Genomic DNA, 13,967 nt, shown 5'->3' on the forward strand with positions numbered 1-13,967 from the left:
TCACTTCCTACTGCTTGACCCTGCTACTTGCTAAACCATCATTTCCTTCTGATGTTTAAATCTGAAATGGATACGTTTCCCCTTGGTTTTCTGTGCTACAGTGGCTTGGCTAGGAGATCACTGTCGATGAGAAACATTTCTCAATTTTTTCATCTGGAAAAATATCAGGTTGAATGAAAGAGCTGTTTCAGAAAACCAAATGTCCAAGGAAAATTTTCTTTTATACTAAAAGGTATTATCAGGAAAAAGGCCATCTTTTTAGTAGAAGGGGGCACAGATATTTTATTGACCAGACAGTTAAATTAATTTTCCCGATTGTTATCAGCTTGTCATCCCCACGGCTGTGCACCAGAGGTCCGCTGTGCGGGGTTTGTCTGGGGAGTCGTACAGTATGAGCTGTACGACTGAGACACATTCTTTGCAGCGTATGTCTGGTGCGATTCTGGACTTACATGCATGTGCCTGTTCGCTGCCTTCTGAGCCCTGGATGCCAAACACTATCTCTGCTCATCCCACAGGGGGCGTCCCTTACATCTGGTATCCACTGCTTCAACGGCCCCCTTCTTGCGAGAAGTGCGACCCCCGCCGCTCGGCGTGTCCCCGCCGCCGCGCCGTACCGCCGCGGAGGCCGGGTCTTTGTTGGTCGGCGCGCAGGGAGGCGGGCTGGCCGGAGTTTCAAACTCCCGGCTGGGAGCGGGTGTTTGGGAAGCCTTGGGAACAAGGACGGAGAGTCCCTGAATCACGAAACAAAGCTTCTTTCCTGCACATATAAACGAGGAGTTGGACACCTTTAGGAATCGGTGAGTTGGAAGCGTTTTAAATGATTTCCAGCGGCGTAACTCACTTGCGTCGAGAGCTCCGCTATCCTAGCCGTTGTCGCTTGGTTTACTGGTGCAGTTTTTGTATGTAACGGGCTGTTTTTACTTGATTTTTCGGCCTTTTCACTTTGTTTGGAGAACGTGTTGTCACTGGTATATGAAATAATTTTCAAAAATGGAAAAGAAGCTTAGCTTTCTGAATTGAAAGGCAAGTTAACGGCTGCCCGAATAGCGGTGGCGTTATTTTGGAGAGACTGATTGTCGAGTTCCTAGATATGATTTTTTAATTGCTCTAATTTCGGTCGTTTAGTAGCCAAGGGTGGTGAGAGATTCATGCTGAGTGCCGAGATTCATATTTCTAAAAGGATATTTGTATAACGAATGGAAAATGTTAGTGTTTTGTTTGGCTTGGCAGATGGAGGCCATGTTTGTGTGTTTTTGAATCTGATTAGAGCTTTCGAAAGGAAAGCTGTTTTTGTGGCCGTTGTGATTATACTGTAAGTGGTATTAATACTGTTGGTAAAACCGAGTTTCTTTAGCCCTGTGATATTTTTATTTTCTATTGATGGGAGTTTACTAGGTTACAGTGTCGGTGGTGTCGAGACCCGCAGGTGTCTGGACTTTAAGGTCTCTTAATAATGATCATTATAAGTGCTTACACTTTTAACAGCAGAAGGGCTGGGAGAAGCTGTTCAATTGGTCCCGTTTCCAGAACCCAACTGGGTTCGAAAGAAAACCTGCAGACAGGTCGGCTGTGCATGACCTCCCCACCAGTAACTCCCTGCAGCTGGGTCAGTCTGACCCTTCAGCTGCTTACTGTCTTAATGCAGATTGGGTCACGTTTATCTGCGGTTTGAGGACGCCAGACTGAATAAAAAAGAACAGATAAAGGTTTATTCCATGCTGAAAAGAGAAGAAAAGAAATACGAGGTTTCGGCTGTAGAGCCTTCCTCGGGTGTCCATACCGAAACGTTGTGTTTCTTCTCTATCCTGGGAATAAACCTTTATTTGCTCCTTTACAGCCTAAGCTGCTCCCTACTTGAACTAAGTAAAAAAGATCCCATTTTCATAGTCAGAGAGTGTGGCAGCAGTGTGGTGCAGTGGTCAGTATTGCAGGCTCACAGCGCTGGGGCTCCGGGTTCAGGTCCTGGCCCTGGGCTACTATCTGCATGGACTTTAAGATCACTTTATTGGCCATTTACAATTTCTTGCATTAGGAATTTGTCTTTTCGCATACCCCAGCTTGCTCTCCATGAGTCACTCCATGAGCTGGGGGTCAGAGAGCAGGGTCAGCCATTGTACAGCGCCCCTGGAGCAGCTGGGGGTAAGGGCCTTGCTCAGGGGCCCAACGGAGTAGGATTCCTCTGCCGGCCGCGGGATACGAACCGGCAACCTTCCAGCCACAGAGCCACCGCTCCGCCCCTGTATGTTCTCCCTGTGTGCACATGGGTTTCCTGCAGGTGCTCTGGTTTCCTCCTGCAGTCCAAAGACACGCCATAACCTGGATCACTCACTGGTGCGCTTGAGTGTCTGTGCGCAGCGGGGGGTCCTGGCCCTGACTCTGGGGATGTGGTGCACTGGGTTGTCCCCAGCAGTGAAGGGGCTTGTCTGTGATGCTGCAGGGCTGGCGATGCAGCGGCTGGAGGAGGAGCTCTCTCCCGGGAGCCAGCCCCTGGCCGGGAAGTCCTTCTACCTGGACGGCCTGAAGAGCAAGCACGCCGCCCTGCTGGTGGAGGCCATCGGACACCTGGGAGGGGTACGGTGCAGTCGAGTAAACCCTGCCTGGCTAGTTTAGAGCACCGCGGTGGGGCTGAACCCCCAGCAGCTCCTGCATAGTAAACCTGTGGGCTTGACTGCAGGGCACAGGCTGCGTGTGCGTGTGCGTGTGCGTGTGCGTGTGCGTGTGCGTGTGCGTGTGCGTGTGCGTCACTGTAATGTTGTTACTGTGTATATATTAGAGAAAAAGCGGAGGCTACCCAAGTCAAATGCCGGCCAGGTAAAACCAGCTCCCATTTTCCCATATAGTTCAGTATTCGTTACAGGTGGTTTCGTCAACCACAGGGGCATCCAGAAACCTCACTTGCGGGTCAGATGAGGGAAGGTAGACTTGGGCCTCACAAGTTACTTTAAACTGGTGTTGTTCTGCAGTTCCTAGCAGTGATGGTAAGCTGGGAAGTGGCCCAGCTTCCAAAGCAGCTGAGCTCCTTATCTGAACCAACAGGTTCCATTAGAACTTGAAGATGGGAGAGTCTGAGTTTAAGGCAACGGTTAAAAGCCAGCCTCTCTGCGTGTTTCGGGAGTCCCCATGCTGGTCCTGCCTTCTGGAGCTGACAGGAGCTGTGGCACTGTAGTGTGGCACCCTGGGTCTCGAGCACAGCGGTTTCCATAGCAACTCTGCTGGGGCTTCTCAAGCAGGCCTGCTCGATGCTCCTGCTCATGTCTGTTCTTATGTTCCAGAAAGTCGAGAGCTTCCTCGGTAAGGATGTCAGTTTCGTGCTGTCGGGCAGCAGGGAGGCGCGAGGGGACTGTGGCTCCGGGCCCAGGGAGGGCCAGCCTGTGGCGGGAACGGCGGCGGCCTGCTCCAAGAACCCCGCACGCAGGAGAGAGGGTCGGGCGCGGGGCAGCCAGCGCTCTCTGGACAGCGTGGTAAGGCATGGCCGCTCGCGCTGTCTTCAGAGTCCCTGCAGGAGACAAGCGCCCGCGCTGCACGGCGGAGAGCTGCCAGTTCTGCTGCGTGTGAACTGGTTTATGTCCGTTACCCACCTGCAGGGATACTGTGGGATAGGCAGCATTCAACCCTCCCAGAAGTCCACGCGACAATAAGGGTGTCGTTGTGTAGAATGATACTGTAAATTGAGTTCAGGTTTGGCCACTCACACCCGAGGTGAGATTTACACAATGTGAAGGACAGTACGTCTTCTAAGCAGTAAAAATAGTCTGTGGAAGTTAAATAGTTGTCTTTTTTTGTATGCTTTCTGTATGTTTTTTTATGTAATACAACTAAGGTTAGACAGACGATGAGGAACTGGCACAGTAGATGTAATGGAACTGCCATCAAAGCCTGAACATGGAATAAAGTAACAGACTGTGGCAGTGAGCCCTAATTACCTACCGCATTAGTGGCGGTAGCTGTGCGCTTCTGCGGACTGGAGAGGTCTGTCCATTGGTGAACACACCCATTCTCTCACAGGGCTGAGTCCTAGTGCTGTAGCTGTTTCACAGGGCCTCTGTGAGGGACACTGTGCGTGAGGCGTGATGTGCATGAGGGAGACTGGCTGTCTGCTCTGCCTGACAGCTGCTGTCCTTGCAGGTCTGCGGCAGCCGAGGAAAGGTGTTGCTGAGGAAGGTGATCCGGAACAGTGTGAGTACAGGGGACCACGGACGTGACTTCCGTGCATCTGTATCTGGAATTACAAAAAGTGATCCCAAAAAAGACCTGACCATGCATTCTTTACCTTCATGCAGAAAGTGATCCTGCACAGTTAAAGCATTAAGCTCCATTTAATCTCTAGTTTGGGTAAACCATTATAACGTTGTCAGGTTTGTGTTGAGAAATCCCACAGCACTCTTCCGTCGTCTTCTGCAAAAATAGCAGGTGCATTACTTAAACCATCAGAAATTAGCAGGAAGTGTGATAGCATAACATAAAATTCTAAAGGTTGATCAAAACTACTGCTGCAAAAAAATCTGTAGTTTTTTCCTCTTTCGTGGCTTTTTCTGACACCCTTCACAGATCAGTAGGTATTTAGGGAATGTGCCAACATGGGCTGAGAGCCTCGTGGCCTGTGATTTTATATCATCCTGTGTCTCTCGCTGTGATTCTTCCCACACAAATGTCTTTGGCAAATGTACGTCGGACAGTATGTGTACGTTGGGGTGTAGAAACTCAGCTTTGTAAGTTATTGCGCTGAGATGTAAAGATGTCTGCATCTGTCCTGTTCATTCAGTAACAAACACTGTGTGGTTAATAAGGCTCCAGCATGGTGGTGGACACGCAGGCTGACTGGGCTTCTCTCTCTGCAGGAGGAGCACAGCGATGGCAGCAGCGTGCTGGCCCAAGCCCGCTCATGGGGCGTCAAGATTCTGCACGTCGATGGTATCCTTCAGTGACATCTCTGTTGGTATTGGGGAGGGAGGCAGGTTCTTTTCAGAACCTCACTTTAAATTGACCTTGGCTGCTTCCCCTTGGAGTTTAATCATTTACATCTGGTATTACCAGTCCATGTTCACTCTTAGGTCCTTCAGAGATGATGGATTCAAACTTTCTTTATCTGGGCCTAGACTTCGGATTGTCTGGATTTAAATAAATGCTGATTAGAGCAGTTTTGCAGTTTCCAAGGCGTTTTTAAAATGAACGATTAAGCGGAGACTCACAAAACCGGTTCAGTTATACTAGTTAAACATGACTGATCCAATAAAATCACTCAAGCACATGACTAGCTTGTGTACATCTTGGAGAACACTGACTCAGGGACTCGCCGGTATTGGTTGTCAGCTGGGGTCCTAGACAGCAACACACTTGCATCTGTTACTGCCTGGACCCCTAGAGAGCCACATTTGACAGGACAAATCCTTCCTGCTTCCTCCCTGATCTTATTGCAGTGATGTAGACTGCCCACTTGGTGGCAGCATAGGGCCGTCTCACAGTGACGACGTGTGTCCTGGCTATGTAGCACACCCCTTCCATAGCTCTCTCTTCTGGACCCATAATACAACTTGATCGCTGTATTGGATTTGCTGATCAATAAAGTAATTAAAATGCTGCTGTTTGAATTTTGCATTGGAGGGGGTTGGAAGGACTTCAAGCTGAGTAGCCTGGTGTTGGGTTTGCAGTTAAACAGCGTATTGAATAATTAAAATTGTCCTCAGTACTTTGAGAAATTCTCCATAAACGTTACTGAATACCGCACTTTAATGTCAAACTTGGGGCTCTGCTTGAAAAAGATGCTAACATTTTTGTAATCTCTTAAAACACAGACTCCATGTTTGTGCCTTAACTTTGTGTTTCCAGACTTTTTGGCCTACATTGAGCAGGCACCTGCGGGAAGCTTTCACTTCAGGAAGGGAAAGCCAGAGGTAGGCTGTGGTGGCCAGGCGTGGTGAATGAGCTGTGGGGCATGTGTTGGATGAGATTTGAGTCAGGAGGGATGCTGGGTTAGGAGGGAGATCAGGATATAAAATCGGACCTGGAGTCCTTCAAGCCTTCCAGGTACATTTCCATGGGGAATTAATTTAAAAATTAGTTTAAATTTTTACTGTGGTAATTAGTTTGACTGTATAACTAAAATTAGCTTCAGAATGAAAAAGCAGGTCGAATTGAGCTTTGTGTTTTCTAGAGAGACTGGTTTTCCATTCCTAAGCAGGTGATCTTCCAGCAAGGCATACTTGGACTGGATCATAGGTTAGACTTGCTCACAACCTGACTCAGTTTGTTTGAAAGACTCGTTTCAGTTCTCTGTGATGGAAACAAATTGTTAACTGACAGATGGCTTAAACTGTTTAATCAGCCCTGATCTAGTTACGATGAAAGCTCTCATTTGGATGGAAAGAAATAAAATTTCAGCTATAACAATGGTTATATTTGCTTAGTTGTGCTGATCTTTGTGGGTCTTGTCAAGTTGACCTTTCCAAAGATGTTTGAATGTTGAAAGAATCCATCTAAGGAGGAACAAAACCACAGCTTTCTGCTGGAGAAATGAAGACGGTACAGAGCTCCTTTTACCTCCACAAAACCAAGCTGTGCTCTGTACCCAGCTGCTGGGGAGGGATTCCTTCAGACCCAGCATCAGGACGGCCCAGAGCAGGACTGCAGGGTTCCATAGCAGCTGAGCCCCTGAACTGAGCCAACAGGTTCCGACAGACCTTGAAGATGGGAGAGTCTGAGTTACTTAAACGCAATGGTTAAAAGGCAGCCTCCCTATGTGTTTAGGAAGTGCAAATAAATGGCTGAAATTAAAGCTGTTTTAGTGGTTTGGCTAGTTAGGTTCTGGGACCCTGGTCTGCCCAGCTTGCTGCCGGCAGTAATGGTGCTTCTTCTCCTCTTACAGAAGACTGTGGCGCCAGGCCCTGCCGGCCGTGTCATCAAAGGTCAGACTCGCCAGCACTTCCACGGGAATTTGATTGTGAGCCAGACAGGAACATTTCAATTGTTTTACTTTCCAGAATGTTTAAATTGGAATTTGTCTATATTGTCACTGCCTACTTTTTACTTTCAGAGAGTTTATTTAGTTTATTTAGAAAGCAATGACTTGCCTTTATGAGCTTGGAAGTCCTTAGAGGTTTTATAAACTTTATGTATATACAGTTGTTTTGTTATTGCAGTGAACTAAAATCAAAATATTGAAAGGTTTCCGACAGGCCATAACCCAAACCATGGTCAGGACTGTGAAGAAACTGCAGGCAGTTTTTGATTATTTTTTTCTTCTGGAACAGCTGGAACGCTCAAGCAGCCCTTTGTGAAAGTCGAGGACTCCAGCAGGTGAGTGGTCCGTGGGGGAGGGAGGGCAGATGGAGCTCAGTCTCCAATCGCCCGGGTATAGTGTCCCCCTAGCTGGAGAGGGTCACCAGCTGACAGTGCCCTAGAATCCCACAGATCGAGAACTTCCCAGTCTCATTCTCACTGACACGTTTAGCAGACTGGTGTCAGTAAAACTGGATGTGCGAAACAGCTGCCCTTCAGTGACTGAGAAGTATGAAATTGTAAGGGGATAACTCAACAGATCTAGCAGCGAAGTGGTTTCTCTGCACTCAGGTTTGTGTGTCAGGGAGAAGGAGAAAAGCTGTCGCAAACTTTAACACTTGCAAGGGTTAGAGAAACATTTCAGTGAAGACAAAAGCCTTCACTGTTCAAAGCTCTTCTGTAGGTGAATGAGAGTGTCACAGTTCACGCAGGTTATGTGCTTTGTGCTGTTTTGATCATTATTCTGTATCTACGTTGTGTTTTCTGCACAACCTACGCAGAAACATACGTTGTTGCATCAGGAATGAAATGGCCTTTATATTCATCAGGAGCTGACCGGGTGTTTGTCTGAGGTTTGTGGGTTTGTCTTCCTGGGACGGGAGTAGGATTCCAGTAAACTCCAGCTGACCCTCCTCCTGAAAGAAATCCATCCCCCTGGGTGTAACCAGACTCAAGAACCTGAAATGGGCCAGCAGCTGGTATTAAGCTTTAATCAGCAGGCGGGCATGGGGAGGTGGGCGTGGTGGGGGAGCCCGCCTGTAGAGGCCTGCTGGGAGGAAAGTGCGATCCCATTGCAGCGCACCTGCCACCTGTCAGAGCAGTTTGTAAATTGCATCTTTTTTTAATGAGGGGCTGTGGTGCGGGGCCAGGCAGGCTGCTGGCTGTGTGGGGGCGCCCGTCGTCCTGCCTCCCTGCAGCTGTTCCTGACGATAGACCAGCGGGGTTGTGGGGCGATGGCTGAGGCCCTTCCTCACATCGGAGAAGAAGGGTTTGGCTCCAGAAAGCCCCCTTCCAGAAGAGGTTTCCATCCCCACCAGCTCTTTTGTTTGACGTCAGTAAGGCTGTCTTTTATTGAATGAAGCACCTGCAAGACAATATTCCACTGTCTGCAATGCTGCCCAAAAGCCAAAGGCTAAAGAAATGAAACTCAAGCCATCTCTGCCCTTGAGAAATTCTATTCTGTAGTCAGTCTGCCAGCCCTGGTGCCAGAGTGCCTGCAGGATTTCAGGTTCTTGAAAACTGAAGCAACATGACAGAGGCCCGATGCCGTTTATTGACTTATTAGTCTAGTTCCAACTGTTTTAGGTCTTTAGTTGTTGAACTTTGAATTCCCTATGAGACCTGTTTGGCTGTAGCTGTCCAGGGCAGCTCTGAGCAGCTTCAGTGAAAGGTTTCCAAGTAATTTAAAGTTTAGCTTGAGGTTGACCCAGACATGCGACCCATCAAGTTCTCTCTGTTACAGTGCTTTGTGTGTCCAGCACGTTCATTATGTCAACCCTGACAATTATCAGTAAAAAAGTAACCTTAGCTCATGACTGCTAAAATGCTGCAGAAATGTACTAAGCTAGTACCGGTTTGCTTTTATAGCACAGACCTGCTGGGCATCACTTCTCTGTGTAGCAGGTCTGAATCGGGTTCAGTGCCACATTATTTATCGGTGCGACGATTCAGCTCTTTCTTGGTTGCTTCAGAACAGATGAGCTGCGCTTCTGGAGAAGATGTCCTGCTCTTCTTCATTAAATTAGGGAAGAATATCCGCTGGAGTGATCGGTGTGTGTGGAGTGATGGGCACTGTCTGTATTGCTTGATGTTTTTAGGTGCTACAGGCCTTTGTACCAGCATTTTGTCAGCTTTCCTGAGCTGGACTTCACCCGACCCGACCGGTTCAGCCCCTTTGTTTCCCCACTGCCACCTGGGAAGGAGGAGGACTGTGAGCAGAACAGAGTCAAGTAGGTATCCCAGCAGTCATGCTGTTGGCTTTGGAGTTTTCAGAGTGCCGCAATGTCCCATAGGGTAAGCGTATTTAATTGTAAAAACTGTCAAAAGAAAAGACTTTTCAAATCTTTCAAAGCTTAAATACAGCACATCTAATGCTCAGTGGAAATTAGGAGAACTGTGTAATTTCCCATTGCATTTGGGAGGCTCAGCAGCTGATTTCCATCTCTGGGCAAATAAGCCTTTTTCTTGTGCTCACTGGGAGCTTTGGGGTATTGTTACCAGCATCGTTCCTAAAGACTTTTAGTTTCTCATTAAATTTCACTTTAAGACCTTATAGTTTCCGTTGTTCTTCGAATGGACGGTGAGACGTTTGGATCATTAAGCTCCCAACAGCCAGATGAGCGTGGTGACCCGGAATGTCAGCTCCCAAGTTGTCCAGGGACTGGCTTGGCTGGTCTCTGTAGCTCTTCTCCCTTGTGTCCTCCGTCCCAGGAATGAGAGCCGGGCACTGACCACCAGCGAGGGCCAGCGGAGGCCGGGCCCTGTGGTGGCTCCTCCTGTGGCGGCCCGCCGTCCGCAGCGGGGCTACTGCGAGTGCTGCCAGCAGACCTTCCTGGGGCTGAGTGAGGTGAGCTGACTCTGCAGCTGGCACACCCACTGGGGTCTGAGCGGCGGGTGTGTGCGCGCCACACTCGGTCTCTCCTCCGCCCGCTGGCTTCGTCGGCATCACCTCGGCCTCCCTGTCTGCCACACAGCAGCAAAGCACACCCTGCCGTTCCGCCTTTAAACCCGTCCGCCACAACCAGGGCACCCACCGCAGCAACAGAAGAAAGATCAAAGGGGAGAAATTAATTCATTCAAATGCTGGCCATTTTAAACTTTCCCATTTGTAATCTATATGGTAATTTTCTGGAAAGCGAGTAGGCAAGATTATATCCTGAAATGTCAGATTGTCTGAATGCCTCAGAGTGTGAGGTGCTGGGAGGCTGTGTATTGTGGAGGCTGGCAGGGTGTTGTTGTTAGGCTGCTCTTCAGTAGATTATATTATTACAGCATGCTTCCACTGCTGCCAATGACGGTGAATTAAAATTGCAGTGTTGTCTTAATTTCTGCTTGTGTATAATCAGTGGTAGAGACGCATTTAGGATCTCGCGGTGCTCCCATTTCCATGGTGTCAACGCCAGGCTTCTGTATGAGCATCTGCATCAGGCTCTGCAGGTGTTTTGTGCTTGATGTTTTATGTTATCCATTCAAGACTCTTCATTTTTTTATTAAAAAATTACAAATATATTTGTAAAAGTGTCCAGTTGTGATGTTTGACCTTGGAGTCATTTTTTCCTCCGCCGACAGATCTCGAAATTGTCAAGAAAGCTCGTGTCCCCTGTATCACTTCCAGATGTGTAGCTCCTCTTAAAAGGGCAGAAATAGGAATGACGCTCCTCTGTGCCCGTTTGCTCTGCAGCACCTCCAGTCTGAGCAGCACAGGCTGTTTGCCCAGGACTCCTCTCACTACAGCGTGGTGGACAGGCTCATCTCGCAGATGCTTCCAGAGTTTGTGGAGACTCAAGTCCATCACAGTCAGCTGATGAGGTCAGGGTGACTTCTTCACACACAGATACAAGTCCTTTGTAGAAGGAGGAGCAAATGGCATTGCCTGTGTAAAATATACAAGATCCGTATTCCACCTGTAACACTTGACAAGTATTGGATGGATGTATTTGTATGCTGAATTATTGTCAATTAAGATTAAATTTAGGCTTTTGCGATATTAGACCATCCCCGACTATGTAAGACAGTATCCATGAAGCCAAAGTCTTCTGGCAGTTTGCTTCTTGTTTTATTGAGAGGCATTGATAGAGGAAGCCGTAGGTGACCAGTGATGTGTGGATCCGTATATTGTGGCTCCACAGGAAATGGCTCATGTGTTTTTTACATCACTTCCTGTCCAGGGTGGCTTCCCCCCCAGCAGGCTGCCTGGAGCCGCCCTGCGAGCTGACACAGGGCAGCAGCGAGGCGGAGCGGCACCTCGAGGCCCTGCTGTCCCTGCACGGTGCGCGCTGGCCCGAGGATGGGCCCGGAGGGAGTCTGCTGCCAGCCGGGGAGGAGAGCAGCCCGGCCTGCGGCGCTGGAGCCGCTTCCCCGGCACCCGGGGCCGGCAGGGCCACTCCCACCAGCCCGCGCCTGGAGGCCGTGCAGCCCGAAGAGGCAGAGGCGCCGGAGGAAGACGAGCCACAGCAGGGGAGAGCGAGAGATTCCAGGCTCGGCGCAGAGCCGGAGCACTCGGAGCCAGGAAAGCCAACCCTCTCTGTCATCTCTTCTCCCCGAAACCTCCGGAAGCGCCAGAGGTCAGCCAGCACAAGCCCCAGGGCTAGGAAGATCCGGAGAACCTCTCCGATCCACGGATCTGACCCCACCTTCAACTGCCCATCTGCCCTTCATCACGTAGACGACGAAGAGCGATCCCCTCGTCTGCACCTCTCGACACCGGCCGTCGAGGTCGTTTCCGGGCTCCAGCAGCAAGACCCTGCCTCAGCTAGTGGGCTGCAGGATATGGCGGCTTCGGCGGTGGATAAGCTTGAACCAGCCAGGGCACCAGCTCATGAAAACGGCATCCCATCGGGTGCCGTCCAAAATGAGAAAAGCCATGCCAGCTGTCGGACTCCACTCTGTGAGTGTCATGTTTGGTTCAGTCAGTCCCACAGTCCCTCGACGGAAAAGGGACAGAATCCGGCTGTCCCACAGACGCTCCTGGAATACGCAGGGCCGGGTGTTTCTGTGTGCTTCGGGGCTGTTCACCCTAGGCTCCTTGAAGAACAGTGTCCTTCACCATTTCTGCCCACCTGCTACCAACCAGGCTCTCAGGACCTTGGCCCAGTGCTGAAGGAAAGGGAGGTCCAGACTGTGAGCCGGCAGCAGTGCGCCTCTCTTGGTTTCAGTGCCTTTGCCCTCCCCCCGTGCCCTGCAGACCCACCCTCGTCCTGTCTCTCGAGGGCAGAGCAGGTGCTGGGCTCCTGCGTTCCCCACCTGCAGTCCTTCTCCTCCGAGTCAGACTGGGACTGCGGCCTGCTCTCCCAGCTGGGGGCCCCTCCAGCGTCGAGGGAACAGGGGGCGCTAGACCTGGAGGTCCTGCGGCTGACTTGCGCCGGGGTGCAGGACAGCGGGTACGAGGCGCGGCTGTGCTCTGTGCTGCTGTCCGGTGCCGAGCTGGAATGGGCTGCGGGCGCCGGCACTGCTGCGGCGCGCTGTGGCAGCCAGACCGACCCGCTGGCCTGCAGAGCGCTGGAGGCCGGGCCTGTGTAACCTGCCGGCCTGGCGTCGCAGAGGGAGGGGTGATCCAGGAGCTTGCTCTCGCCTGTTGGCCGTCTCTTCTGAGGTTTGTCTGTCAGTCCTCCGCACCTCTGAGGGTGTTTCACCTTCTAGAAGCTCGTTAGCTCAAGGCTACAGGGGTGGGAATACAAATCAGAATTCTCACTGATGCAGCCAACCAGCTTCTGTTGACATCATAATGCCAAATATTGAACTGTTAACAACTTATTTAGATAATTGAGATTTATGGTATTTTTTCTTATTCACCACTTGTAAATGCAAGATTCTTGTTCTTGTCTCAGGGAAAGGAATTCTTTATTTATCCTGTTGCCCAGCAGGAAGGGTGCTCTCTTGAGCCCTGCTGTGGGTTTTCGGTCACGTAAGCTCCCTCTGCCTAGCAGGTAGGTGTGGGCTACAGCAACACTGTGCTGGTTGCAAAACCAGAATTAAATTCCTCAGGATCTTAACACTGCTGCTCTTGCCCCAGAGACCTGTGTTTAGGAGGGATGAAACCTTGATGTGAGGGGTGGCTGCACAGTTCCCCAGGCAGTACCTTCTGCAGAAAGCTGGAGAAATGGTTTCACTCCTAAACGGTTTCAGACTAGCATTAGTGTGCTGCCTTTGTATTCTCTTGGTATTGGCTGAATTGCCAGCTGGGGGAGTCCTCAGTTTTGCACTGGATTAGCATTGGCTGCATCATGGAACACTGGGTGTGGTGATGTGTGTTTGTGTATATACACTGTTGGAACAGCTCGAGCTTTTTTTTTAATGTACTGAAGACTTTTAAAACTAAAGTGTTTTGTATTTCAAGTTATTTAATTTTATTTTGTGGTTTTTATGAAAATAAATCTGTCGTTGTGTTTAAGTGCTGTGTCGAGTGTCTCTGAAGGGGACAGCCGTGTCCAGTGAAATCTGCTTCGATGAGCCAACCAGAGCTGGTGTGAGCCTGTTGCAGGAGGCTGCTGCAGTTTAAATGACAGCAAGTCCTCCTTGCTTTTGGCTCCTGGCTACTTACGCGTGTTATCATATTCAGTTTAACAAGCTGCATCTCCAGACATATGTCCTGTTATGAAATAAGCAGCATGATTGCACCCTTCATACTGTGAGAGAGAGGAGACGTGATTTGATGTTTTGGCATTATCATATCCCCTCAAGTGAGGTAACTGAACAGGGGTAATGTCTCTCATCGTGAGGGAGAAGGAGATGAGTGTGGGCCAGGTCCAGACAGGGGCTGCAGGGCTTTGGCCTCAGTGGCTGCTGGGCTTGGTTTCAGCCCAAACCATCAAAGCTTCCAGTTTCTTCCCAGATCAATAGTGCACTGATCCTCTGGGTTTCATCTGCCGTGTAGTCGTTCCCTGTTCTCTGGAGCCACGGCCGTCTGTAGGACATTGATCTCGTTTGGAATGCGGCAGCGTGTAGATCTGAGTGTCGCCCTCCTGCTCCTG

At 49.9% G+C, this 13,967-nt stretch overlaps 1 protein-coding gene across 1 annotated transcript; it reads left to right on the forward strand.

The window, feature by feature from the left end:
• Positions 1-672: 672 nt before the first annotated feature.
• LOC148814547 (uncharacterized) lies at positions 673-13,347 on the forward strand. The gene is made up of 12 exons (XM_088906417.1): positions 673-800; positions 2,441-2,574; positions 3,276-3,464; positions 4,129-4,179; positions 4,842-4,914; positions 5,830-5,894; positions 6,866-6,905; positions 7,251-7,296; positions 9,096-9,227; positions 9,709-9,844; positions 10,679-10,806; positions 11,166-13,347. Exons 2-12 carry the CDS (start codon positions 2,449-2,451, stop codon positions 12,514-12,516), a joined length of 2,337 nt encoding a protein of 778 aa, XP_088762543.1. The 5' UTR covers positions 673-800; positions 2,441-2,448; the 3' UTR covers positions 12,517-13,347.
• Positions 13,348-13,967: the final 620 nt, after the last annotated feature.

The sequence above is a fragment of the Atractosteus spatula genome, chromosome 26 (genome assembly GCF_055471065.1).
Source record: "Atractosteus spatula isolate fAtrSpa1 chromosome 26, fAtrSpa1.hap1, whole genome shotgun sequence".
In the NCBI taxonomy this organism is placed as follows: domain Eukaryota; kingdom Metazoa; phylum Chordata; class Actinopteri; order Semionotiformes; family Lepisosteidae; genus Atractosteus; species Atractosteus spatula.